Source organism: Ascaphus truei, chromosome 13, assembly GCF_040206685.1.
Source record: "Ascaphus truei isolate aAscTru1 chromosome 13, aAscTru1.hap1, whole genome shotgun sequence".
Classification (NCBI taxonomy): Eukaryota; Metazoa; Chordata; class Amphibia; order Anura; family Ascaphidae; genus Ascaphus; species Ascaphus truei.
Window position 1 is genome coordinate 15,749,406 of NC_134495.1, and position 27,740 is coordinate 15,777,145.

Here is a 27,740-nt window from a genome sequence, read left to right on the forward strand (position 1 = left end):
TAATGTGTAACAACCAAACTTTATTGAATCCAACATTTACATACACTTGATTGGTATATGGGAATAACAAATTGTTCAAGCTTGTTTAACACGGGATACAGAGCCAAGTATTGGTTATTTGCATGGCTTTTGAATGTTATAAGTCAAATCAAAACATTAAAGCTAAGAAAATATTTAAGTAAATACCACCGTTATATTACCTGCTGATTAACAAAAATGATTCATTAGGTGCTGAATTTAAAATCACTCGGCAATATTTAGGTAATGTACTATATTTTTCTAATATTAATTTAAATGTGTGCTCATTGGATGCATTTGACTTTTATGAAGCTTGATTGTCTAGAAAAAGAAGATGATGTAACGGTCTTGTGCAGTATATCAGTTGACGATGATACTAATTACCTCAGAAAAGAACCAACTTGACACGGTTCAGTACCCAATGTGAATCATTTACAGTACAAACGTACAGCATTTGGGCATGAAGGGCTTGCATAGTTTTGTAGATGGATGAAGTAAAGCAGAGGCATACTTTGCAGGACTATTGCACTTACAGTATGAGGGCTTTCTGCCATTCTCAATGGTGGCTACATAATTTAAGACATTTTAGCATTGCAAATTTAGACCTGAAAGCAACATGGCATCCTATGAGCAGTTGATTAGAGTATCTTTAAATGTATACGTATTTATAACTATTACCGTTGTTTAACAAGGATAAATGCATGGCTCCAATTGGGCAGAGTGACCGTCGGCTGCGGTCAACAACAACAACTTATAAATCTTCCCAGTTCCCATTATACATGTACCCCTTGAAGAAATGAAACATCTATCATACAATAGTGGTAGAAATTAGAGCCTCCAAAAAATTTATGTGAAACTAGGGAAAAACAAAGGGTAATATTCAATCATGGAAATGGAAACATCTTACTGCAATTTAAAGAAAAGAATTAGAAATGTATCTACTCCTAAGCATCTTGTTCTCCATGTATCCTACAGGTAATATAGGCGGTCAGAAAGTGCAAGGTTTGGTTCTCTGTGGATACTATTCCCCACCAAATAGGCCAACTTGTGGGCGTACTGGCAAGGAGCGGGCACTCTCACAACACCCTGCAAAATACAAATGTGCAGTTTAACAGCCAGGACAAACAAGACAAATGTATTACAATGTGGCAACTGGTGATCAGATACTTACAGGCCAGTTAAAATACATATGACAGAGTTTGTATGTTAGTCTCTGCATGTAATCCGGTTTCAAGGCACTGCTGTCATATACAACATTGTAGTGAGTTGGAGACACTGTTCCTTGTCTCACAGATTGGCTGACTATGAAGAAGTCATACCTGCAGTTACAAACAAGCACACATTAACCTGCAGTTTAGCTTCAATTTTGTCCCATTTTTTTTCATTTTCACTTTGTGTTTAGCAAAGTCTGTCTTATACAATTGTGATACAGATATACAGTAAAATAGTTAAATATATTGCAAGCGTTTATCCAAATTGCTTTTGTGTTACAAAGGTTGTCAAGGTTAGATTGTGTTGCTATAAATACATACTACTTGTATACTAGTTAGATACCCCCGCTACAGCTTGTAATGAAGGGAATGGTGCTTTGAGGGGCAAATTAAGAGTAATACTAAAGACACACAGAACCCCTATGTAGCACTCTATTCCTATGTGAGATGGTGAATTGGTTACGACATTTATTCAAAAACTTAGTTAAAACAATGGGGTATAAAACAAGTATTAAATAGTACCAAGTGTTGTGTAGACTCTTGGGGTAGATTACTCCAGGGGAGTGTCAAATAGGATAGTAAAGTCCAGTGTTAGTGTATTCACTGGCCCTAGTAACCTTTGTATAGAGCGATTAGCTAGAGGTAAGTTTTATTAGGAACGATAGTAATAACCATATATGTAGTGCCACAGTAATTGAGTACTAATTGGTGCACAGGAAATACAGAACCTATCGCTGTGCTGCTATATACTGCAGTCAGTTAAAGGTATGATTGTATTGTTATACAATTGTTGGTAGATGTACACAAAATGTTTACTAACGCCAGCTAGGATGGGTTGTGCGTGAGTATAGAGAATGGACCATGAAGATATCACGTGTGAACAGTGGATCTGAAATATGCAGATCCTTAGTTGACACTAGTACTCAAAATTAATTACTGATAAAGGTGAAGACCAAACACTGCTTAGGCTAAGGCCCCGTTCCCTCCATCAGCGCTCCCGCACCGCAGACAGGCGGGGCGCTGACATACACAGACTGCGATATGCGGTCTGTAGGGAGTGGGAGGCTTGAGCGGGAGGGGGCGTGGCTTGAGCGGAGGGACCCGCTACTCTTCCGCCCCCCCCCCCTCCCTCCCTCCACGGGCTCGGGCTGGAGCTGCTGATTGAAGTAATCACAAGCAACACACAAACACTCATACACACACAGACAGAGGCAGGCACTCCACACTCCTCCCCGCTCCCCGAAGCTTCCCCTCCTCCTGAAGCCTCCCCTCCTCATTGGCTCACAGCCACACCACGTGGCGCGTCAAAGCTAGGGATTACAATTTTCTTGTATCCCCTAGCGGCTGACGCGTCACAGCGTGTAGTGAGCTCTGCAGCCAGGGGGGACCGGGACCGGCTCGGGAGGATTCCCCTGCTGGTGGGGAAAGCCCGTGCAGCCGCCCGCGCCGCGGGTCCCAGCCCTTAGACTCCTATATGAACAGATTAGGAGTTGCTGCCAAGCGCTGCACCTTATAGGACCAGTGAAGAGGTTAATAGTTTAAAACCTTCGCCTAATTGGTGCTGCACTACTCCATATATGGTGTGAAACTGGCTCTCCAGATGTGAGTTGCTGGATAGGGTACTGTAGGCTACTAAGGTAAAATCCTATCTCGATGTAATGATCGGATAGTAGCAGGATAGTAATATGTGTGTGTGTGTGTGTGTGTGTGTGTATGTATATGTGTATGTATGTATATATATATATATATATGTGTGTGTGTGTGTATATATATATATATATAATCAAAAAATAAATAGATGATATAGAAAATATATAGTATTGTGCCAGATAAATAAATCGTTCCCTGGTTGTGACTCATAGGACCATCAGGTCTGTATAGAGCCCTTAATTGTGCCGCAGCCGAGCCACACTGACTTCCTCTGATTGCATACAGTCAGCGTCTGTGAGCGAGGGCTCTGCGCGTGCACGTGACTGCGTGGTGCCGACGCGAAACCTGATGGTCCTATGTGTCACAACCAGGGAACGATTTATTTATCTGACACAATACTACATATATATATATATATATATATATATATATATAAGTACTGTCCTGCTACTATCCGATCATTACATCTGGAGAGCCAGTTTCACACCATATATGGAGTAGTGCAGCATCAATTAGGCAAATGTTTTAAACTATTAACCTCCTCACTGGTCCTATAAGGTGCAGCGCTTAGCAGCCACTCCTAATCTGTTCATATAGGAGTCTAAGCAGTGTCTGGTCTTCACCTTTTATCAGTAATTAATTTTGAGTACTAGTGTCAACTAAGGATCTGCATATTTCAGATCCACTGTTCACACGTGATATCTTCATGGTCCATTCTCTATACTCACGCACAACCCATCCTAGCTGGCGTTAGTAAACATTTTGTGTACATCTACCAACAATTGTATAACAATACAATCATACCTTTAACTGACTGCAGTATATAGCAGCACAGCGATAGGTTCTGTATTTCCTGTGCACCAATTAGTACTCAATTACTGTGGCACTACATATATGGTTATTACTATCGTTCCTAATAAAACTTACCTCTAGCTAATCGCTCTATACGAAGGTTACTAGGGCCAGTGAATACACTAACACTGGACTTTACTATCCTATTTGACACTCCCCTGGAGTAATCTACCCCAAGAGTCTACACAACACTTTGTACTATTTAATACTTGTTTTAAACCCCATTGTTTTAACTAAGTTTTTGAATAAATATGTCGTAACCAATTCACCATCTCACATAGGAATAGAGTGCTACATAGGTGTTCTGTGTGTCATAAATACATACTAAACAACTTGCTATGTATTTGTTGTAAAACATGTTTACTTGTGTAAAGTTTAATCATTAGGTAAGTAAATGCACTCAGATTGTTCCCCAATGCAACTACAACAGACATCACTGCGAAATGCTCAAAGAACTAGATTGATCATCACTCGAGTCTAGGCGCAAAGTTCACCTTTCCTGTCTTGACTTTAAATTCTTTATGGGCAAGCTACCCATCTATCTGAACAAGCTCCTCACCCCTACCACATGCAGCACTTATCTGAGATCTGACTCCAAAAGACTGTTCATGGTCCCAAGGCTCAACAAAGTATCCGGCCGCTCCTCCTCTTACCGTGCACCCCCCAAAACTGGAACAACCTACTGGAGACTCTCACATCCACCACCAGTTTAAGTTCTTTCAAATGTAAGGCTGTCTCACACTTTAATCTGGTCTGTAACTGTTTCATACGCCCATAATATTTTCTTTAACTGTGCACGCAATGTCTTGTATATAATGTATACCCTGTTCATTTATGTAACTGTACTTGTAACCATGTATTATTTGTCTTAACTCTGTGCCCAGGACATACTTGAAAACGAGAGGTAACTCTCAATGTATTACTTCCTGGTAAAACATTTTATAAATAAATAATATACCAGATGCCTCTAGCAAAAACATTCACTTGTAAAGGACATGAAAAAGCAGGGACATACCATTCAGGCCTGGTGACTTCCACATCAACTATTGTTCCAGGAGGGGGATTCTGAAGCCGGCCACCCACACGTGCAAAGAATCGAGCATTGATCCGTTTCTTTACCACAATAACTGTCAGTTTAGGGCTTCAAAGGAAATGTAAAAAAAAATCTTATTCAACAAACAAAAAATGCAATCCTATTGCACATTTCCGTTTAAACACTAAAAGTTATGTTTAACGTCTAAAAAAAGCCTATTCCAATTTTAAAAACCAGTATGACATAACTACAGTTTATTAGCACACTTGGGTGCCACTTTCAATGAGATGGCATTCTTCTCCAGTTTGTGCAATTGATCTAGCCAAAATGACCCGAAACGGCAATTTACAAACTCACTGATTGCCAAAAAGTCCATTACAGGAGAGTAAACAGAAAAATTGCCATTCAAAATGAGAGTAAAGTAGAAGCAATACATGTAATGGCTACGGCCCTGCTCCCTCAGTCAGCGCGCTGAGAGGCACAGACTGCTATCTACGGTCTGTAGGGAACGGGAGCCGTGGTTTGAGCAGAGGGGTGTGTGGTTTTAGCGGAGGGACCCGCTACTCTCCCTCCCCCCCCCCCCCCGGGCTCGGTTTCCCAGGCTGCAGGAGGGAGCTGCTGCGGGCTGCTGGAAAGTAAGCAGCTCCCGCTCCCTCCCCCCACAAATGCCCTCCTCACACACGCTGATACACACACACACACACCCACCCTTACCTTGTGGAGGAAGCTCTCTGACAGCTCCTGCTCCCGCCGCTAATGGGCTCATCAGCGCACCATGTGACGTGTCACCGCTCGGGATCGCAATTTTTTTGCATCCCCTGGCGGCTGACGCGTCACAGCGCGGTGTGAGCTGTGCAGCGAGGGGGGACTGGGGCCTGCTCAAGAAAGATACCCCTGCTGGTGCGGAACGCGGACGCAGCGGGACCAAAGCCTAACTGATGAGTAAGGCTAAGGCCCCGCTCCCAGAGTCAGCGCACCTGCGCTGCTGACAGGCGGTGCGCTGAGATACACAGACCGCGATCTGCGGTCTGTAGGGAGCGGGAGGTGGGCGGGAGGTGGGAGGTTTGATCGGGAGGTGGGAGGTTTGATCGGGAGGTGGGCGGTTTGACAGGGAGGGGGGGCGTGGCTTGAGCGGAGGGACCCGCTACTCTCCCCCCCCTCCCTCCACGGACTCGGGCTGGAGCTGGAAAGTAAGTTTAAACACACACACGCAGGCACTCATTCATACACGCACACGCACGCACACACGCGCACGCGCACACACACACAGGCAGGCACTCACGCACTCATACACACACACGCGCGCACACACAGACAGAGGCAGGCACTCATACACACACACACACACACACACAGACAGAGGCAGGCACTCACGCACTCGGGCACACACAGATAGGCATGCACGCACTCAGACACACACACAGAGAAAGGCACTCACCTGCTGTCCCTCCACACTCCTCCCCGCTCCCCGAAGCCTCTCCTCCTCCCGAAGCCTCCCCTCCCCATTGGCTCACAGCCACACACGTCACGCGTCAAAGCTAGAAAACACCATTCTCTGGTGTCTCCAGCGGCTGACGCGCTACAGCGTGTAATCAGCTGTGCAGCCAGTGGGGACCGGGACCGGCTCGCGAGGATTCCCCTGCTGGTGGGGAACTCGCGACCCGCCGCCCGCGCCAACGAGCGCAGCGGGACCAAGGCCTAACAGTAGTGCAAGCTTTTGCCTTTTTTCCCTGACTAGTCTTCAAGAGTCTAAGGTTTTGCTGACACCTAGTGACAATGAATTGTAACAATTGTGCAAAACATTAGTGCCTCAAAGTATAAAATATAGAATGAACTACAACAACAAAAATGCATACCTGTAATCTTTCCCAATAGACTTGATGCAATCTGAAAACTGAGCTATTTCATAATTCACCAACGTTTTCAGCTGTCCATCCCCCACTCCGTCCCGGTAAATGATGATACGTGCTGGCAGCGTGTTGTTCCAAGTAAACCAGGCCTTTAAAGCAGCTTTAAATAAAAAGACTTTCGTTAGTAACTACATTAATCTCAAAGGCAACAGTTATACACTTTTGGCGCTATATAAAGATATACATACATACATACATACATACTTTGGCAGTGGTTGCAGATAAGTAGCAACCAACAGGTTAAGTACAGGATATCCCTGCTTCAGCACAGATGGTTCAATTGTTGACTGCACCACCTGTTCTGAAGCAGGGATATCTGGAATTCTGGCCTGGGTGGCTCTTGACTGGAGTTGGCCACCCCTGGTCTAAAACAAGCCGTCAGACAACTACATTAATTATTTTAATGATTTAACAATTGAATGAAAATTGTGACCCAGTCACAATTTTCATTCAATTGTTAAAACTATTAACTTATGGTACATAGGTAGCACCCATTTGTGTCAAAATTATGATACATGCAAATAATAACATAAAGAGAGAATTATCTATAATAATTGTGTGAGCGGTGTGCTCTGTCTTCTGTTAATTATTTTAATGACTAGCGCAGTATTTCCTCAGAGGGGGAGAGAGAAGAGCGAGAGACTAAAAAAAAACAAAAGCTAATTTGCCAAATAATGTAAGCATTATAAATAAACTGTATTCCAACACGTCTTTATTAAAGAAATTGTGTTTATAAGTACCAGCCCAATGAAGAGGGGAAAAGAGATTGCTTAGTTTGAATGCATTAGCGTATATCAGTGATTCACAACCAGGGTTCCGTGGAACCCTGGGGCTCCTTGAAGCAGTCTCAGGGGTTCCTCCTACGGACCACAGACCCCGCCCCCTCCTCCTACCTTTTTTGGTATGTATTTTGTAGGGTGGACTGAGTGAGTGGGGTAATTGACAGAAGGTAGGGTCGAGTGAGAGAAGAGAGGGGGGCGGGAGGGACTGAGTGAGGAAAAGAGGGAGTAAGAGTGAGATTAAAGGGATAAATACTTGCGAGGCGGGAGGGGGGGGGGGGAGTTAGTGAGATGGATGGGAGAGAAATTCATGGGTAGAGGGGTGGGAAATAGAGGTGGCTCGTGAGGTGTGAAATTTTGTGACTGACCCCTGTCGAACCTAATGTGTCAGCCAGATAGGGGTTCCCGAGATTTTTCGAAATACTTCAAGGGTTCCTCCAAACAAAAAAGGTTGGAAATCACTGGCGTATATTAATTTTACCTTGCATACAGACTTTTAGACCATCCACAATCTCTTGCTTCTGATCCTGTATAACACAGCGAGAAAACCAACTAAAAAGGGGAGAAAAAACACGTTTCAAGTTAACTTCAGCTGTAGGAAAGCCTCATTTTAATATATACACACACACACGTCCGACGCATGCGCGGCGAGCCAACAAGACGGCCGCTTGAGTGAGGTGATCCGTCAGTCCCGGGCACTATTAAAAGCAGAAATCCACAGCGCGCATCTTGGATCGCCTCCAAACTGCCTACAGCAGCACTAGAAGTATCGCAATTCTTCCCAAGTAGTACACAGCGGAGGCACACATGATTCCAAGATGGCAGCGGCACAAGACTACACGCAGAGGCAGACTGAAGCAGGAAGAATTGATGATCATGCCAGACCCACTACCAAAAGGTGATCTAGATCAGGGGTGCGCAAACTATTGGTGCTGCCCCCCCCCCCCCCGCCTGCTCCCCCCAGTGTTTTCCGGCGTCAAATGATGCAGCGGGGTCATGTGACGTCACGCCATGGCAACGGGTCATATGATGTCACATGGTCCCGCGGCGTCACTACGCCCCTGATTCCCGGTAAGTTGAGTTGCAGAGGCCTCACGCGATCCCTAGGCATTACAGGAAAAATCTCCCCCAGTTTGCGCTCCCCTGATCTAGATAACCTATTATAAAGCATGGTGCAGAAAATGCAAATGGAAATGACCAAGGTAGTGTCTCAACAAAAGTGATTTGCATGGATTGGGAGAAAGAACTGACTGTCTGGAAGGAGTAGCAGACAAACTGATCTCAGCCCAAAATGTAACAGACCATGAGCTGGTAGCTTTAAAAGCACAAAGTCACTGACGGAAGAGCTGGAAGATTCAGAAAATCGTGCCAGATGAAAATCTGAGATGAAGGAATATCCCAGACACTGTACTGCCAGGCACGCTAGAAGAATGTGACAACTTTTCCAAAGTATACTTCCAGATATTACAGAAGAGAAATTGCTAATAGATAGGGTGTACAGGGCTTTGGGACTGAAACAATCTGACCCTAATAAGATGAGGTTATATTGCGCGCTCATTACAAAGGTGAAAGAAGCCATCATGCAAGCCTCCAGGTCAAAACCATGGATAGAATTCGAAGACAACGAGATCCAGATATTTAGTTATCTTACCCCATCTACTCTGCTCAAAAGAAAGAAACAGCAAGCAGTCACAAAGGATCTGAGAGGACACCAAATTTAGGAATAAGTGGGGCTTCCCATTCAAGCTAGTAATTTGGCATAATGGATCAACATTAGTGGAAGACGCCAGAGGAGGGAGAAAGAGTGCCGATTCAATTGGGACTAATACAAAGAACTAAAATCACCATCACCTCTGCCAACTGGTTCACCTAACAGACCTGCACGGGCACCCATCTGGACGCAGGCAGGAAGCAAATACAAAAGATCAAAAAGACGAAGGAAGAATGTAAATATCATCTGGTGAATGAACACCGTGCCATAACCATATATTATGAGGTTTTTAAAATCGGGAGCCAGTCACACCACGTTAAGCGAATCGCACTATAACACGGTTGAGCTGTAATTATAATGTTTGATTGTGCCCCCCCCCCCCCACCTTTTGTTTTGAGGTGCATGACCACCTATACAATGCACCCCGTATTCTATGGTGTATTTCTTTTATTTTTCCTTTGTAAAGGCTTTGCCCCTAAACAAAGGAACACTGCGGTGTTATGCGCCTCCCCCCAATATGTTTACTTACCATGTGATTGCGATGCATTTGCATCATGGGAGTTAATTTGGTTGGTCCCCTCAAACAAAGTTTGGAAATCTGGGTCCTCTGTATATCCCACCCCACCTAGTTTACCCTTTCCCCATGTACAGTTCTACAAGCGCGCGTGTACGTATGCATGTGTGTAACACACTCACACAACACACCCCAACATTTTTATGCAGGTTGCACTGTGATATGTACATCATATCACTCTAGGGGGCAGGAGACTGAGTGCACTTCCCGAAGGCACTTAAATTAAGTTGCAGGGCCTCTGTAAACCTACCTTACTTGGCTTCCCCCCCGCCGACCCCCAATGTAGAATAGGTTTGTGCTTTACAAATAAACGATAATACATTTGTTCTACGAAGGCTTGGAAAATTTGACATTGGCACAACAGTAAAATAAAGCACAGATGTCAAATTTGATAAACCAGATACCGAAATAAATATCAGATAAACATGGCAGGTTTGCGTTTACACATAAACCTCACCCCCCCCCCCTCAAAAACAAAAAAAAACAAAAACACATACCGAGTCATTCCTTGGTTCAAGCTGGCAACAAATCCAGCAATAGATTTTCGTCCAGCTGTGTTGTCATGATAGCAATCAATGCCAACCACCATCAACTGCTTCAGCTTAAAGAAAACATGTATACTCAGAAATCAAACGTGAAACTGCCAATATAACTACTTAGTTTTCTTGGAAGTACTGTTCAGACACCTTTAGACTGCCATGATAAAGGAGCTATGCATTGCCACACCCATATCCCACAATCCCCATTAGGAAGAAGATATTTTAAATGGGAAAACTAGTAATAAAAACCCCACTTACAGGTATTTCCACACTCCAGAGTTCTCCTCCCATTTTACAGTTGATCTGCAATGCAATTTTTGTAGCAATCGACATTACAGACTGGGGTTTGCCTAGAGTCTTAGCAAGGACACATTGACTTGGAGTGGGGCAGTCTGTGCACAGGTATTTCTTTATCGCATCATATTTGCCCTTGTTGTCACTGGACAAAATGCAAACTACCTGCATACAAAGAGAAATTGCACTTAATCCAATAATTACAACAAAAATATCCAAAAATGCATATGGTGGGGCCCTACAGCTGCATATCCCTGCAGAAAGAGTCCTTTTCTCTCGGACATGCAGGTCTCTATATTCTAAAATATGTCCAAACCATGCGAGAAATCTAAATCACTGGTATTGTAGTATCTCCAAGTCCAAAACAGAGCAGAGGCACTCACAAATCTTTTTGCCACAATGGATGCAAGATTAGCCATTTTAACTGTTGGGCAGAAACACCTAATTCAATTAGTTTAATCCTTTTCAAACTTTTTCCAGTACCGTCTACATGGTAATGTACATTACTGCAAATATTACTGGTCAATAATGCCCTGGCTTGAGTTGAAGGGCTAGTGTAAAGCAGTGGGTCAATCAGACAGGGCATTAGTGGTCAGTAATGTCCTTTTATATGCAATTGACTACTATAGTTAAAGTTATAATTTTTTTCACACAAAGAAACTCCTGCTCTGTACAATCTAAGTTTTGTGGTCCCGAGGCTAATGGAGACCGAATTGCCCAAGGTCACAAGGAGCGGACATTAATTTGAACCAGACTCCCCTGCAGCAAAGGCAAGGTAATTGGTTTCAGACTCCCTGCCTTTACTCACCGAGAGCACATGTATAGACACACAGGTGGATCGACAAGGGCTGAAGATAAAGGATGAGATCGACTGTGTATGTTTGTTTATTTTTTTTTTTTAAATATGTACAGTATATTAAATATTATACATATATAAAAAAATTGATTTTAGAAGCAGAAAATCTTGTAGAATACGGCAATAATATTATTATTGAAGTATTTAACCTTTATACTTATTTTATATGTTTTGTCAACTGGATGTAGCATTGGGCACCCGTCTTTTGTTTGTATACATTGGCCACGCTCAGTAGCACTCCTTTTGACATACATACACATACAATGTGGTGGGTGTTGAGTTAGAGCGTGCTGGGAATGTGTGTGTTCGAAAACAGCAATAAAAATAATTTTTTTACTACTTATTGTAGTGTCATATCGTGCCATTTGACATGTACAATACCAAAGCTACTAGAATAGGCCTGTGTCTGTACAAACAGGCTTTATGCCACTACAAAAATGTACACATTTTTAAACACATACCATCTGTGTCTGTGATGTAACCTTTTGCTGCAATACTTTCACATAGGCTTCTGTTCGGTCATCTATTTCAATCCTTAAAAAATAAACAGAACAGGTGTAACTCAATATAAATCTATGGTGCTTATTGTACTTTGTAACTAGGTTATTACACATTTTCTTTTTCACACTCATCTTCACTGCTGGATAGGCCAAAAAGGCATTGCTCTGCAATATGTTTCAAGCCTAAACAGCATAGAGATTAAGTCCAGTTGTAATTTAGCAATGATAACATTTAGTACGTTCACAAACCTGCCGTACCCCAAAATTGTACACCATACAAGGCTTCCAATGCAACAAAGTACGCGGGGCAATGACATGCAAATTGGTAGTCACTTTGGTTCTTATTCATAAACATGGATCTCTAAAAGCTTATACCTGCCATATTACATCGCTTTTAAACCTGTACTTAAGTGAATTGCCGGTAAGCCTACTCACAGACCGCCGTTTCAACGTCTTGGTTCTCCATGTGAGAGTGGTTACTGGGCTTGCATTGTGAAGCTGGTTGCAATATATAATGCTGTTTTTGAAGTTTAAATTACGAGGCTAACATTTCAGTGTCAAACCTTCCAGAATGTATCGTTTTATTATCAAGACAGTTGCATAGCTAGTTAAAAAAAAAAAAAGAGCGAGAAACACAAAAGATGTACATAAGTATTGTGTCATAGCCTAGCAAAACACATTCAAACTTCTTACATGATTGCCTGACTCATTCTGATTCCCATTGGTGATGACACTTTAAACAAGCTTTGTAGGAGTGTATTGGCAGCCTCATAGTTTCTCTTTGAGTATATCAACAACCAATTATCCAAAGGTTTCATGCTGATTATGGTTGATCTGGATATGTCCCTTGTCCAGTCTGCAGTTTGAGGATTATATTCAACCTACATAGATCAATATGAAAAATAAAAAGTAGGTAACTGAATATTTGATTAACAAAAACACAATCTTCATATTACATCTTTAAGTGGAAACTATAATATTACATAAGTATTATATCTCCATTAACTGAACTAAAAATGATTCTTTCCTTACCACGGTGTTAGCTTGAAAAATCTTCTCTGGAGGAGCAACTCTTCCAGTGAAAGTCAGAAGACTTGTGTCAAAGCCCAAGCCCGAGTCACGGAGTTCTTTCTGAACACCCTCATCCCTGGGCAGGGGGGGGGGGGGGGGGGGAGGGGGAGAGAGAGAGAAGAGACAAACATTTTATATAAAATAAATGCACTAGAGTGGTGGTATTTTGTGCACTTCGGTGTTACCTATTCTTTAAAATATACTGGTAAAATGATAGAAGGCAGATGCCAAGAGCTGAGTATTGAGTGCGTCAACTCATGCAACAGATACCATTTTATTTTTTCATTTTCCTAAAAGCCAGAACAGCAACGTGGAGACAAAAACATCATATGATGCATGCGACTGGGTGCATAAAATGGCATCACCTTACCTGTGAATATGATGTAAGAGTCGTCCAACTTGTTTTTCTCTTTGGTCTGGTGCTAATCTGGTGTGAACAGCTAGATCCTTCATCACGCTAAAATTGCGCCTGGATTTCTCACTTATTCCTTTTTGGAGGAGGAGGAATGTGTTTCACAAGGTTGTAACTGCATATCTCATACAGGTTACTTATGCCTCTTGCATGCTCTAAAACATCATATGACATGACCAAGCCCCCTTTTTACTCCTTAGTCACTTTTACCCACAGCTAACACTAGTTAAAAAAAAAACTTATGTGGAGAGTGAAACAATGCAAATCTGTTCCATGGAGACAGAGAAAATTTGAGACAAAAAATACCTGGGCGCTCTCTTTCAATAGTGTAAAATTGAATCGATAAAGTAATACTACCTTCTTAAGGGGTTTGCAAGTACCCCTAAGATTGGAGGTAACTCCCAAATAGGAGTCATATATACAGTATATTATTACTGTTCCCCCTGTGCTCCCCTATTTCTTTGTGTCCATGGAGAGAGAACTAACAATTTAGACAACAGTTTGTGATACAATACCTGTCAGGTAAGAAAGCTCTGGGATCAAAATAAGTGGTCCTGGTGTAACACCAGGTGGGCCTCTCATCCTTTTGGGCTGGCTGACAATTGATGGCTGACTTAATTCTGTGATTTCTTGATTATATTGCTGTATTAATTACAAACAAGTCCAAGATTAGCAGACATTTTCCATTTATAATGCATACATGACAGATTCAGTAGTTACAATACAGAAACAAAATAAGTCATAATTACAGGCATACCCCACATTAACGTACGCAATGGGACCGGAGCATGTATGTAAAGCGAAAATGTACTTAAAGTGAAGCACTACCTTTTTCCCACTTATCGATGCATGTACTGTACTGCAATCGTCATATACGTGCATAACTGATGTAAATAACGCATTTGTAACAGGCTCTATGGTCTCCCCGCTTGAGCACACCTTCGGTACAGGTAGGGAGCCGGTATTGCTGTTCAGGACATGCTGACTGGCGCATGCGTGAGCTGCCGTTTGCCTATTGAGCGAGATGTACTTACTCGCGAGTGTACTTAAACTGGGGTATGCCTGTACATTGAATTGTATATACATGGGGTGTGCACCCCCTGGCGTCAAATAAAGCGCGTGGTCATTTGACGCAGGGTTACCATGACAATGCGTCACTAGAAGGTAAGGCAAGTGTGTCAGAGGCCTTGCGCGGTCCCATGGCACTTCATTTAAATGCCTTGGGTGAGAGTGCGGGACCTCTGCCGCGCCCCCCACCACCAGAAATTCTTGCACCCCCCCTGGGGGAGTGCACCACCCCAGGTATATACAATACTAATCGAGTTACCAATGTAGCATCATGGTTGGTCGCGCTTTCCACGCGAAATCCGCCATGGGTACGTTTATGATCCCGTGTGCTCACGAAGACCAGACTAATGGCCGATCAGGATTAACACAGCAGGAGTCCCTGCTTCTGAATGGGACTCGCGCTGTGTGAATCCTACCGGGCTGCATGAGTCTGTAAGACGCGTATTGAGTAGATAGAATCAATCACTCTCTCTGCTTGCCTCCAACAAGCAATCGTGCAGCTTTATTCATTAGTTACAATAAATAAACATAGGCCATAATTGCATTGAATTGTATATACAATACTAATTAAGTTAAGAGGCTTGAGATCCCTGTTCCTGCAACCATTAGCCATGTAAGATTAGGGACACAAAGTATCAGAGATTATAGTGTATAGTTTACCCTAATACATTTATCTGCATTACACAAAGCAAAACAATCTCCAGAGACTGCATCACGACATAAGAAAATATGTATTCCCCGACTGCAACATTCGTAGTCTCGCTCCTACCAAGCACAAAGGCTTGCTTAGTTATACTTAAGCTTCATGTTTGTAAAATTGCCACTTTTCATGATTTAAATATGAAATTGAGCATTTAATTTCCAAAAAATTGTCAAAAACTAAACAAAAAAACCTGATAAATCAGCTGAAATCAGCTGGCACAGCATTACCTTATTGAGGATACAGTCCCTATGACATGTTGCACTGTCATTTTAAGAGGTGTGCAATGACTAATTATATAACAGACAAAACAAGTTTCAACCACACAAATGCTTTAATATTAACAATCCACATTCTATGACATTCATACCGTTCTGTAGTATTCTAAATAGGTAATCTCACTGCCATCTGCTTTCTTAAATGGATGGGTTGGATGGGTATCCCAGTCGATATCATCTATACGGTATGTCTTATTGTTGTACCTACGCGTTTTGAGAGAAAATTTGGAAGATCACAAATGCATTACACTGTTTTTTTGGTTTACATCCAAGACCACCAAGACAGAAAAGTTTTACGAAATAAATAGGCGTGCCTATTTGAAATTACATGTCAAACTATTCATCATCATTTTAGGAGAAAGCTTACTTTGTAAGAATTATCTTCCCAAGTAGTTCATGTTTGCATGCTTCTTGAAAGCTTTGCTCTCCAACAGTTTCATGCAAGGAGTACATTAAATCCAGCACTGTTTCACTTCTTAAAAGTTTATGACTCACATCAATAGATAACATAATGCTATCTTCATATTGCAAAATAGAGGTAGCGTAGCCAGCCCAGATAGTTAATCTGAACAGAAAGGAGAGCGGAAGAGAGAAAAATTACATCATACATGATATTGTTGTACATTTTATATTATACATCATTAAGTTAAAGTCTAGTTGCTGTAAAGATCGTGACAGTAAAGCGACAATCTCAGCTGGTTGTTTATTTTACCCAACTTGGGGAACCCCCGATTCTGGACATTCGGAAAATTGTGTGGCGGTTTAAACCCCTAAAATACGGCAACACCTCCCGATTACATTGCAGCTTTTGTATTGGCTGTCTGAGTGAGCCCGGACCCCAGCAACCAGTTGCTTGGTGCTCAGGAGGAACCCCCTGTTCAGGTAAGATTTATACCTGGTATTACAGCTTTGGAGTACATATAGTACATAAAGTTAATATAAATATATCTATTAAAAAAAGACAGCTCTTTTACATGCAGGTCAAGTCAAGATATATTTATATATATATATAATACTAAACCTGTGATTTGGGATATTTATTGGATCATTTGGATTGTAGAAATTGCGTCCAATCTGCTGAAAATTCAAGATCTTCAGAATTCTGCCGAAATTAAAAACAGAGATATAAAGCAGAACAAAATAAAATGGTCATGGGACACATGGCGAGATTGCAAACTTCTGTATCCAACTCATAGTAGCGAGAGAAGACAGAGACAATGTGTCTTCTTTTGTCAAAACTATAGGAGTAAAGAGGTTCTTGGAAATTGGGAGATTTACCAAGCGCCGATGCATGGTGTCCCACCCGAATCTGGCATAAACCAACATTCAAGTCATCGGAGCCTAGTGAATCCCAGCCATAGTTTGTGGTCAGGGTAGGACTACTCCAATCCGTTACAAAAATGACACCAGTAGAATATGCAGTAAACAACATTTTTGTGAAGTGTACAAGTTTTGGGAACAGAGTTACTCTCTGGTTTAGACAAGGAAGTAGCTGGAAGGCATTAGATTTTCAAAGCATTACATTTGAATCTCCGAGCTAGTGGGCTCCAATGACAGATTAAAAAGTGTGACAAAGTCTGATAGTCCAGTAAAATAAATATATACTATTAAAAAAAAAAAAAAAAAAACCACATTGGATTTGTATTACTGTTTGTTCTGTACTGGATTTTGAAGCATGCATAAGGGTAAGGAAAATCAAACCTTTTGAAAATGATGTTATAGAAATGAAAGCACGAAGGTGAAGTAGGGGGTAACTCATTTGTTAAAGTAATTGTAATCTTCACATTCTCTCCATTGCGGGTTTGGCTAAACACTTCAGTCACCTAAGTTCAAGATATAAAAATACAAAATCTGTTACGTTTATGTACCTTCCATATTTTATCTTTCTATACGTTATTTCAGGGGTGAGCAAACTTTATATGCCGAGCCCCCCTTTTTATCCATGAAATTTCTCGGGCCCCCCCTGCCTGATGTAATCAAAATCACATGGGGAAAAAAAAAACCTTATCAAACGGTATACAATGGAATTACAAATATGTCTAAATACTTACATATTTCAACAGTTCGCGCATGCAAAATTAGGCTGAGTCCATACAGACTTCAGCCGTGCGGAGGCTGAGGGAAAGCGGGTGCTTTTCCATTGACTGCTGCTGAGCGCACTTTAAAGTCACTTTTGTTTGACTCCCCAAGTGCACAAAGGCAATCCTTTGGGGGGGGGGGGGGGGGGGAGGTAATTCATCCACTTCTTTGATACCTCCCTCCCCTCTCTCCCCACCCACCCTTTTTTCCCCTCCCCCTCCCTTTTTTCCTTTTCCCATTTGCCTTTTTTTCCCCTGCTCTTTGGCTTGCTGTCCCCAGTGTCATCCACACTCCTACCTACAGTATTATATATTATTTATTTATTTCCGTTTTCAATGTTGTGTTTTCACTTTTAATTATTTCTGTACATTCATAGTATGATTGATATAGTGGCAGTCTACCCTTTCACTTGCAGAAGATCGCAGAGAAGCAGGTTGCCAGCGGAGGAGAGCAGGACCACAGCGCTATTGTAGGGCAGACACCGGAAGGAGGGGCGTTTGACATCACAGCGCTGGAGCGTGCGCCTCCCCCGTACCTCCGAAGCCCCCACGCATGCGTGCACACACCATCACGTGGCCGCCACCTGCACTATCCCGTTTGCCTGCGCACATCTTCGACATCCGCGCACAGGATCTGCTGGCCCGCACACACCATGTTTCGTCACACGTCATCCCTAGATAATCTTGCGCCCCCCAGTATTCAATCACAGCACCCATACACAATCACAACAGACTCAATTACAACACACACACACACACACACACACACACACACATACTCAATCACAACCAACACAGACAGACAATCACATCACAACACCCACACCATCTTAACAGTCACACACTTTCACCAAGGGGGGCGGGGGGGGGAAGAGAGTACAAGCATGCTCCGGTCCCCAATGTCCTACTGCAAACAGACAGGAGGGGTTGTCTGTGTGCAGAGAGAAGCCCCACCCCTGCAGCATGGCACAGAGAAGCAGCAGCACAGAGCTGGAGCTTCTTGGCCACCCGTGTACAGCATCTGCCTGCCCCCAGTTTTCGCCGCACACCGCCTGCGCCCCCCCTACATAATCTTGCGCACCGCTGCGTTAATTAACAGTTGTATATGCAAAACATTTACCTTCTCAAGTCTTCTAGGTAAAAATAAAAGTGATCCATCAAAAGCACGTGCTTTTCCAATCAATTCTTCATGCTGAAAAAGCAGAGCAAATCGCAAACGCCTGGCTTCCATCTGTGGATTATAATCAACGTGATACTGGTATAAGACCCACTGGGGTCGCGATACCAATCGGACATGGTTGGTGCTTAGTTGAATTGTGTTGCCGGAAACACCTACACAAAAACAATTCAATGAAAAAAGGTAAACATTTTATTCATAATATATTTTCTATTCTTCAATAGTCCTATTTAGGAGGCCCAAAGTGATTCTAAAAAGTATAGCCTGCCTAAGACCATTGGTCAGAAAGGAGATTGAAAAGCAGATGACAATGCCAATTATTGAAAACAGTATTTGGTATATAGTGCAGCACCCCAAACTTGACATTATTTATAACACAATATGCCATTTAATACTCACCATTATATGTTAAATTAGCAATACTAACCCCCTTCCCTTTTTTAAATTATTTTATATGTAAAGCATTCTACATTCTTACGAAGTTTGCAATCATTTGGTGCTCGCTAAAATCAGGATTTTTTTTACAGATTGGTGTGCCTAACATAATGGCCGCCTTTCGGTTTCAATCAATTCTCGAGTTAGTGCAACTCAGCTGCTACAATGTTTCCTGATATTACTAAAGGTAACATTATCTATGGTTACAGTTTACAGCTCAAACTGATGGACAACAAATGATCACAAACGAAAAAGGTGTAAGATCTTGCACTGCTGGGGATGTGTGCTAAAAACCTGCTATAGAAGTAAAAGGATGCTTTAAACTCATTCAAAATTGTATTAAGAGCTGAATATAAAAATAACAGGTCACTTATCGAGTTATAAAGAAGTGATTTCAAAAACAAAATCCCCATAAGTTCACGTATTGCTGTTTTAACTGAAATATGTTGGCTTTCGTTTGACTCCAGAAACAAAGTACATATTTCCTCTCATCTTCAAATACCTTCTGGGCAAGTTACCCAGTTATCTGAGCAAGTAGCTCACCCCCACTGTATACAGCACTTATCAGCTCAGATTCGCCTCCAGAAACATGCTTACAATTCCAAGGTTCAATTAAGAATTTGGTCGCCCTTCCTTCTCGCATCGATCACCCCAAGTCTGGTACAATTTACCAGAGTATCTGAACTCCGCCTCCTAAGTTCAAGAACTCAGTCGTTTCCTACTTTAAACCTGTTTGTAACTAACTTGTCCTGGGCACAAAGTAATGCTGACATTACATTTAAAAACTAGGTCACTCAAATATTTTACCAGGAAAGTACATTTTATTATTTATTAAAAAAATTTTTACACCACTCTTTACTATAATCAAAGGGAGTGGGGAAGTGTCATTGTTGCCTTATGTTTTTATGCAGTGTTATTTCAAACATCTGAATTCGATCACATGAAAGCAGCATTACCTAAATACTACATGTGGTTTAAGAAGTCAGTTTTGTAGTATTAGATGCTTACTGCATTTTTTATTATTTCCACCCACTTTATGCTATTTAATGAGGTAATGTATTAAGCGTCCTTGGGTTGCTATAGCATCAATTTAGGAAACCACAGCACTTCCGCTTCTGAAATAGGCGGCCATATTGGGTGCCCTAGAAAGCAGGATCATTGCCGATCGATCACAGAACAGATAGGCAGCTTATATCAGGGGTGCGCAAAATGTTCTGGGGGGGGGGGGATGGGAGGGTTGGGGGCAGCACTTACAGCGGCCCCACGCTCTTCCCCACAACATTTAAAATAAATGCCAGGGTAGCGCGCAAGATCTACTACTCCCATTTACCTGGTCTCCGGCGACGTGTCGCCATGACAACGCGGCATCAAATGGCTACTCAAAGTCACATATCGTGACATCAGATGACAAAGAAAAGTTTGCGCACCCCTGGCTTAGTTGATTGCATTACCTCAAAGGCAATGAACTGCTGCATTTATTAAAACAAAAAAACAAAAATGGCAAGGAGCCAATGCAACTTTAATGTAGTTACCTGTTTTAGACACTTTGACATGGTCTATTGTATCACGAGTATTTACACCAAGATCATGAAAGTCACGCCTGCGGCCACCACGCTCAGCAAGGGATAGCTCCTTAAATCCGGCTGAGATTTGCAGTTCTAGATTTTGACAAAGTAATTTCACATTGGTTTTCGGTTTTAATCCCACTGGCACACACTTATTTACAATGCATACACAATTTGCATTTATCTAAATAAATGTACATCATTTTTTTCTGTAGAGTGGGAAAAAAAAACCCCCAATATACACCAATTATAATGAAGCTTGTCATAAATGTTAAGTTCACTAAAACCTTTTACAGAACATTGCACTTACCCGTGGCCGGTGGTCTGGGAGCTGCAGGCGTTCCTCTCTGCCGTCCACGCCCCACAAGCTCTGGCTCTGGTGGTTCTATTCGTCCCTGCAGTGCAAGGCCAGGCAACAGTCCCTGTGCACACATCATGCAAACTATTTCAAGTTGTGTCCTACATGCTGCCATTTTTAAATAATGAATTTAAAAATCAAATTAACAAAGGTCAGATGAAGAGGCATATCATTTGTGCGATAGCCTCAGTGTTCATATTGGGGACAAATAATATTTGTTTTGAGTCTCGTGCATCGATGACCAGGTAATTGCCATCAACATTTCCTTCTGTAAAAGCAGGCTGCCATGCTGGTCACTGAAGACTATCTTAAAATCAGGAAAAGTTTGAAACTCCAGTTGCGCCGCTTATTTAGTAATGATTATCTTTGCTACAACTGTTACAGTACTTAGCAGCGCAGCTTTTATAATGGTCTAAAGCTGTGGTACATGTCCTTGGAACGCCAAGAACAGTGAGATTACAGTCTAAACAGGCATACAAACAAAAAGGGATGGGGAAAATGGGAAGAAACCTCGCTCAGCTAAGGTGCAATGGAGGGAGTGGTGCAAAGCTGGGACATTGTTATCACAAGACCCACAAAAAGGAAAAAGGTCCCCGGCTAACCGACACTCAAGCCCCTATGTTGTATAATTGGTAGAATAAAAAAACTCAATTTTAATAGATATGTAATAAAATAGTGTACTCCTAAACAGTGATGATAAATCAAATAATAAATCAGGAAAAGGGGCCCCAATAGCCTGCTATGAATGAAGGATTTATAGCAATGGTGCGCATACTGGGGGAGGCCTGGCAGTCAGAGACCCCGCGTTCTTCCCCACGGCATAATTAAAAGCCGGGGGAGGCGTGAGGCCTCAGTAACTCCCTTACCTGCTCTGCCGGTCTCCTGAGACGCGTCGCCATGGCAACACGACGGGTTCACGGGACATGACCCGCGACATCATTTGACGCCGAGTCCTTGGAAAGGGGGGGCACGAACGCTGCTGCCGGGCAGGGGGGCGCAGCTCAAGAACTTTGCGCACCCCTTATTTATAGTATAGTCCTTTCGTTCCATGCCACGTAATGGTGACCTATATACAAAGCATAATTGGTGGTATGAATGAGGTATTGGTGTAATACAGTGCTACAACACAGCAGACCAGTGTGCGGACGACACACAAATTTACTTTTCTACCCCTGACCTTACACCTGCTGTACATGTCTCTCTGCGATATCATCCTGGATGGCCCTCCACCGACTTAAACTCAACATGGCAAAAACAGAGCTTCTCATACTTTCTCCCAAACCTGGCCCTACTACCTCCTTCCACATTACTGTTTAAGTACTATCATTCACCCAGTAGCCCAAGCATGCTGCCTAGGGGTCTCACACTACTCCTTTCACATTCAAAACGTATCTAAAACCTGTCGCTTTTTCCGCTGCAATATTACAAAGATACGCCCTTTCCTCTGTTGCTCGACTGCTAAAACTCTGACTCAGGCCTTCATTCCCTCCCGTCTCGATTACTGTAACCTGCTGTCCGGCCTTCCAGCCTCCCACCCCTACAATCTATCCTAAACGCTGCTGCCAGAATCCCAATCTTTCCTAAATCTGTCTCAGCGTCTCCCCTGCTGAAATCCCACTCCTGGCTTCCTATCAAATCCCACATCTCACTCAATTCTCCTCCTCACTTTTAAAGCTTTACACTCTTCTGCTCCTCCTTACATCTCAGCCCTAATTTCTCGCTATGCACCATCCCGACTCTTGCGTTCTGCTCAAGGATGTCTTCTCTCTACCCCCTTTGTATCTAAAGCCCTCTCCCGCCTTAAACCTTTCTCACCGACTGCCCCACAGCTCTGGAATACCCTTCCCCTCAATACCCGACTAGCACCCTCTCTATCTACCTTTAAGACCCACTTGCTTAAAGAAGCATAGGAGTAGCACTGTGGCTAATACTATACACGATACATAAAGCTTGGCCCCCTGCAGACGCACTTACCAGAATGCCATCCTACTGTCTCTGTACGTTCTTCCTACTTACCAATTAGATTGTAAGCTCTTCGGAGCAGGGACTCCGCTTCCACAATGTTACTTTAATGTCTGAAGCACTTATTCCCATGATCTGTTATTTGTAGTTATTTATACGATTGTCACGTATTACTATTGTGAAGCCCTATGTACATTAATGGCGCTTTAAAAATAAAGATATACATACATACATACATACTGTACATACATATCAGATAGAACCAAACCCCAATCTAAGTTCACAATGACAGGTAGTCGGTGGCATGTACCAATACACTAAGTGTTGCTGAGGTACCAGTATAATGCAAGTGGGGTCTGCTTGCAGAGTAAGGCCTCGGGCGTGGTCAGCGCCCGTGCTGAGGCGCGCTGCTGCTCGGCAGTGAGCCCCTGCAGCCGCAATGAGAGCGGCTTTAGCTGGGGCTCGCGCATGCTTCCGCAAGTGTGTCTTATAAATTTTTTTTAATTTTCGCGTTCATGGGAGCGCAGGGCCCGTCACGTCACTGGCCCTCCCCCCGACAGCACGCTAACCAAGGCCAGGGAAAGCACCCGCTTTCCCTCAGCGCGCCTCCGCACGGGCTGAGTCACCATGGACTCAGCCTAAGAAGTGGACCCACAAAACCTAGACGTGAGTGATCAACCTCCATGGTTACTTTATCAATCTCCCTGGTTGATGATGGTATATGTACCCTGTCAGTCGAGACTGAAGAGTTTCACTGTAACCTGGCAAATGTGAACACCTACTAGGAGTAGAGATACAGTAGTGTCTACACTACCTGAAGGTAATTAAACTCAAAACAGAGACATAGGTGCTCCAAACGTTTAGTGTAACAAATACTCGATACCAGTACAATGCGAATGGGCTCTGCTTGCAGAATCAGAAGTGGAGCCACTCAACCCTAGACATGAGCGATCAACCTCTGTGGGTACTATGATGTTTGTGGAAGATAGGACATGCTCTTATCAGTCTCCCATGTTGATAATGGTATATGTACTCTGTCGGTGGAGACTCCTGTAACCTGGCAATTATTAGCCCCCTAGTGAGAGTAAAGATACCGTGTCCATGAGTCTTGAAAGTGTGGACTTAGATTGGGGTTTGGTTCTCTCTTGTCTGCTGTGTTGTAGCACTCAATATTACACCAATACCTCATTCATACCACCAATTAGGCTTGATATATAGGTCACCATTACATGGCGCGAAAGGACTGTATACTATAAATATTTTCATAGCTGGCTATTGGGGCCCGGTTTCCTGATTATTATTATTTGATTTATCCTCGCTGTTTAGGAGTACACTATTTTATTACATATCTATTCAAATGGAGTTGTACGATTCTACCAATTATACAACATAGGGGCTCGAGTGTCGGTTAGCCTGGGACATTTTTCTTTTTGTGGGTCGAGTCTTAACAGGCATCCTGCTCCGTTTGGGCTTGTACACAGTAGGCGCATGACCGAGCTTGTGACGGCACGCACGCCTGCAGCACAGGCGATCCGTGGCATGTGGGGTCTGGAGGAGACGCGACCAAGAGCAACTCCAATTCAATGTTTGGGGGCGTGCCCGTGATGTCACATGAGCGGTTCGCCCTCAATGGCTGAACCGTGCACGTAACCAGGCGCGAGACATTTGGTCGCGCCCGTGCATTAAGGCCATGCGCATTGCCTTACAGGCTTTTCTGTGCGGTGTGCGCAATGTCGCGCTAACTATGGCCGCGGGCTAAAGCAGCAATCCACACATACTTTTTTTTTTTAATCCCATTTTTTTTTTAAATCCCAATTTTCAGTATTAAAGCCAGGGGTACTCCAGAACAGCACAATTGTCAGCTCTGGGGACCCATTTGGTTTCAGAGATACTTACAGGTTCAGTTAAAAGGTTTAAATCTCCCTCCAGGGGAAACAAAATGGCCACCAAATCACAGGCTCCCTACTGGACAGCCATTTACAGTAAATCCTCGGTTAAAACCAGGAAGTAATACCGGTAACTCCACAGGTAAATATTGGGGATCAGAGAATCATTTGAGCAGAGAATAGCATGGTGCAGCAACAAAAGCACTTATCGGTACTAATGCTGTGTGTATAAGGGCTGTTATATATATTTTGTAAGTATACTGTGAGAGCTGTGAAGGTACAGTGTTTGTGTGTGTATGTGTGTGTATGTGTGTGTGTGTGTGTGTGTGTGTGTGTGTGTGTAATTTATTATTTATATATAAAAAAAAAAACATTGGTAAAAATAAAATATTTATTACATTTGTGCAGACACATAAATACATACACACACATTCAGCGCCGGTAGCGGCACAAAAAGATGATTTTCCCCATCTTCGCCGCCTTACCGTGCACGCGCGGCCCTTGTATAGAAGGGCTGACTAACCTCAGCCATCTATAACTGAGTGCGCGCGCACGGCATAGCACGCCCCGCCACTATAGAACAGCCCTAAAAAGCAATAAAGGGGCGGAGCGTTTGCTACTGTAAATAGACGAACCACGTCAGACAATGGTTAGGTGTACATGCCTAAAAATAGAATGCAGTTAATTTATCAGGAGGTCAAACTCCTAAACAGCTACTGTACCGATCTGAAAATCAAGTAAATATTGAAGATACACAAACCTATTAATGTACATTTGCAATCAATATTGTACAATTTTAAACACTAAAGATTCAGGATCATAGATATAGGGAAAATGGGTCAAAAAAACATATCTGCAATACTGTAACTTTACACCAACCTGTCCAGGCTGAGCGGCCTCCTGACCACGGGCTCGCCCACGGGCTTTAGCTCTGGCTCTTCCAGTCATTTTACACTCCTGCAACACAGTTCAATGAGCTTATGCTGGTCTCTATCCCCAGACTTAACAGTTAACCATTGATGAACCATACGCATAGATGGCAATGCCAGCATGGTCCATTACATGCTGAACCCGTACCATGACTTGCAGGACAAGGCACTTGGAGGGCTTGGATTTCACCTGCTCCATACAATATAAAAATTGTAATGCTGAATATTACAGATATATTGAACCCTACCGCTCACCTAAAATATCAATAAAGTAAGTAGAGAAACAAGGTGCATGCGGAAATATACAGACGCTAAATACAACATATATAGAATGCTGAATATTATAAAGTATGTGCATGAATGCCAGTGAGAGATGTTATCACATTAATTACTGAGGAATAAAAGGTTGCAGTTCTAGCAAGGGTTATTCAAGAACCCTTTGAGTGCCCCAGGGTGCGGTTTTTTTGCCAGGTTAGATCGCTTAACCAGTGAGGAAAAGGAACGTCTGTTCCCTCCAAAATGGTTAGGGGCCATGGCACTCCGGCAACCCCACCCTTCAAACACTCAAAAGGATTAAAAACCATCAAATATACACCCCCCCCCCTGTAGGTGGGAAACATGGACGTGAGCGTGTTAATTTAAGCTCCAGTGACCTCCTGTTCCCTGAGTTACTGTCCCCTTTAGGGTGAAAAATATGGAGGTTTAAACCTTTAAATGCCAACGTGCGATCACGTGCCCATGGCAGCCCTTTTTCAGGAAAAGGGACAGGAGGCCTCCTCTGATCCACATATTATTTATATATATATATATATACACATATATACATATATATATATATATATATATATATACACAGAGAAAACTAAAACGCCCTTGTAAATTACAGGAATATATCTATATATCCCAGAGACAGGGCAATTACATATTAGGTCGATATGGATCACCCAGGGTGGATACCGTAAGTGTCAGCAAAGCAGCACACAGGTGTAAGAAAAGCAGGACAGGCACTCCCAAGTCCAGGTGTGTGTCTCATACATACATAGATATATACATATATATCTATCAATCAGATGTTATACATGCTTGCACATGTGGAATTATTAATGAAGCATTTTTAACGCATTTAAATGACATACTAATCATCTGTCCCTTCTACTCCTAATTGTTTTCTGCCTTGGTCCCATTTGGAGAACTTACCGAGTCCTGATAAGGCCACTTACCTGGCAACCCGCGATAATAATAATACTCACACCACACCCTGTTATCAACGCGCTCCCGCCCGCGGCTGTGGGGAGTGATTTTTATATAACTGCGTCACACGGCGCAGCCTCGTGCCCAGCACTTCCCTCGCGCTCAGGCACAGCGCGTCGGATCACACCGCGCCACCACAAAGCCCGGCCGCTCGCCTCCTCTCCCCCTCCGCACCGTGACCCGAACTCGTGCCTGGAGGACTCGGTACGGCAAGAGGTTCAACGCGTTAACAAACCGCTAAACGGTAGGTACGCTCTCTTTTTTTATGTATTTATTTTATTAAAGACCCCGCCAAGAACTTCTTAGCGCGGAAGGACAAAACGAATTTTTTAGTTGAAGATGTTTCACCAAGGGAGGCGCGCGCCTGCCTGTGATTGGTGAGGTCATTTTCTTCTGGTGATGTGGGTGTGATCACGTGCTATTTTTTCCCGCCTCTGCGCTGAGCGCAGTGAGGGGGAACCGCCATGTCCCCAAAGGTGGATCGAGTCTTGGATACCTATGTTTTATAACTTGATCTAGTCTTGGGGACCTATGTTTTATAACTGGATCCAATGTTACATAGCAATGACTTTATGACCACAGCTCAGCCTAACATAAATAAGTGTCCAATGTATATCAACGTAAAAGAGAACAAACGGTGCAT

The 27,740-nt window shown here is 42.9% G+C and overlaps 1 protein-coding gene across 3 annotated transcripts; it reads right to left on the bottom strand.

The window, feature by feature from the left end:
- Positions 1-27,213, bottom strand: PIWIL1 (piwi like RNA-mediated gene silencing 1). 3 transcript variants are annotated; one of them, XM_075568696.1, is made up of 21 exons: positions 27,067-27,213; positions 25,797-25,874; positions 21,022-21,133; positions 20,679-20,804; positions 18,655-18,866; positions 17,158-17,279; positions 16,478-16,558; positions 15,824-16,021; positions 15,549-15,660; positions 13,926-14,052; positions 13,369-13,486; positions 12,960-13,074; positions 12,621-12,808; positions 11,889-11,961; positions 10,536-10,736; positions 10,236-10,339; positions 7,935-8,005; positions 6,621-6,774; positions 4,747-4,872; positions 1,190-1,337; positions 1-1,104 (listed from the first exon to the last, which is right to left on the bottom strand). In XM_075568696.1, exons 2-21 carry the CDS (start codon positions 25,863-25,865, stop codon positions 988-990), a joined length of 2,574 nt encoding a protein of 857 aa, XP_075424811.1. In that variant the 5' UTR covers positions 25,866-25,874; positions 27,067-27,213; the 3' UTR covers positions 1-987. The 3 variants fall into 3 exon arrangements, with proteins under 3 accessions (XP_075424811.1, XP_075424812.1, XP_075424813.1); XM_075568697.1 differs by having other exon boundaries at positions 27,097-27,192; XM_075568698.1 differs by lacking the exons at positions 25,797-25,874; positions 27,067-27,213 and adding an exon at positions 21,936-22,087.
- Positions 27,214-27,740: the final 527 nt, after the last annotated feature.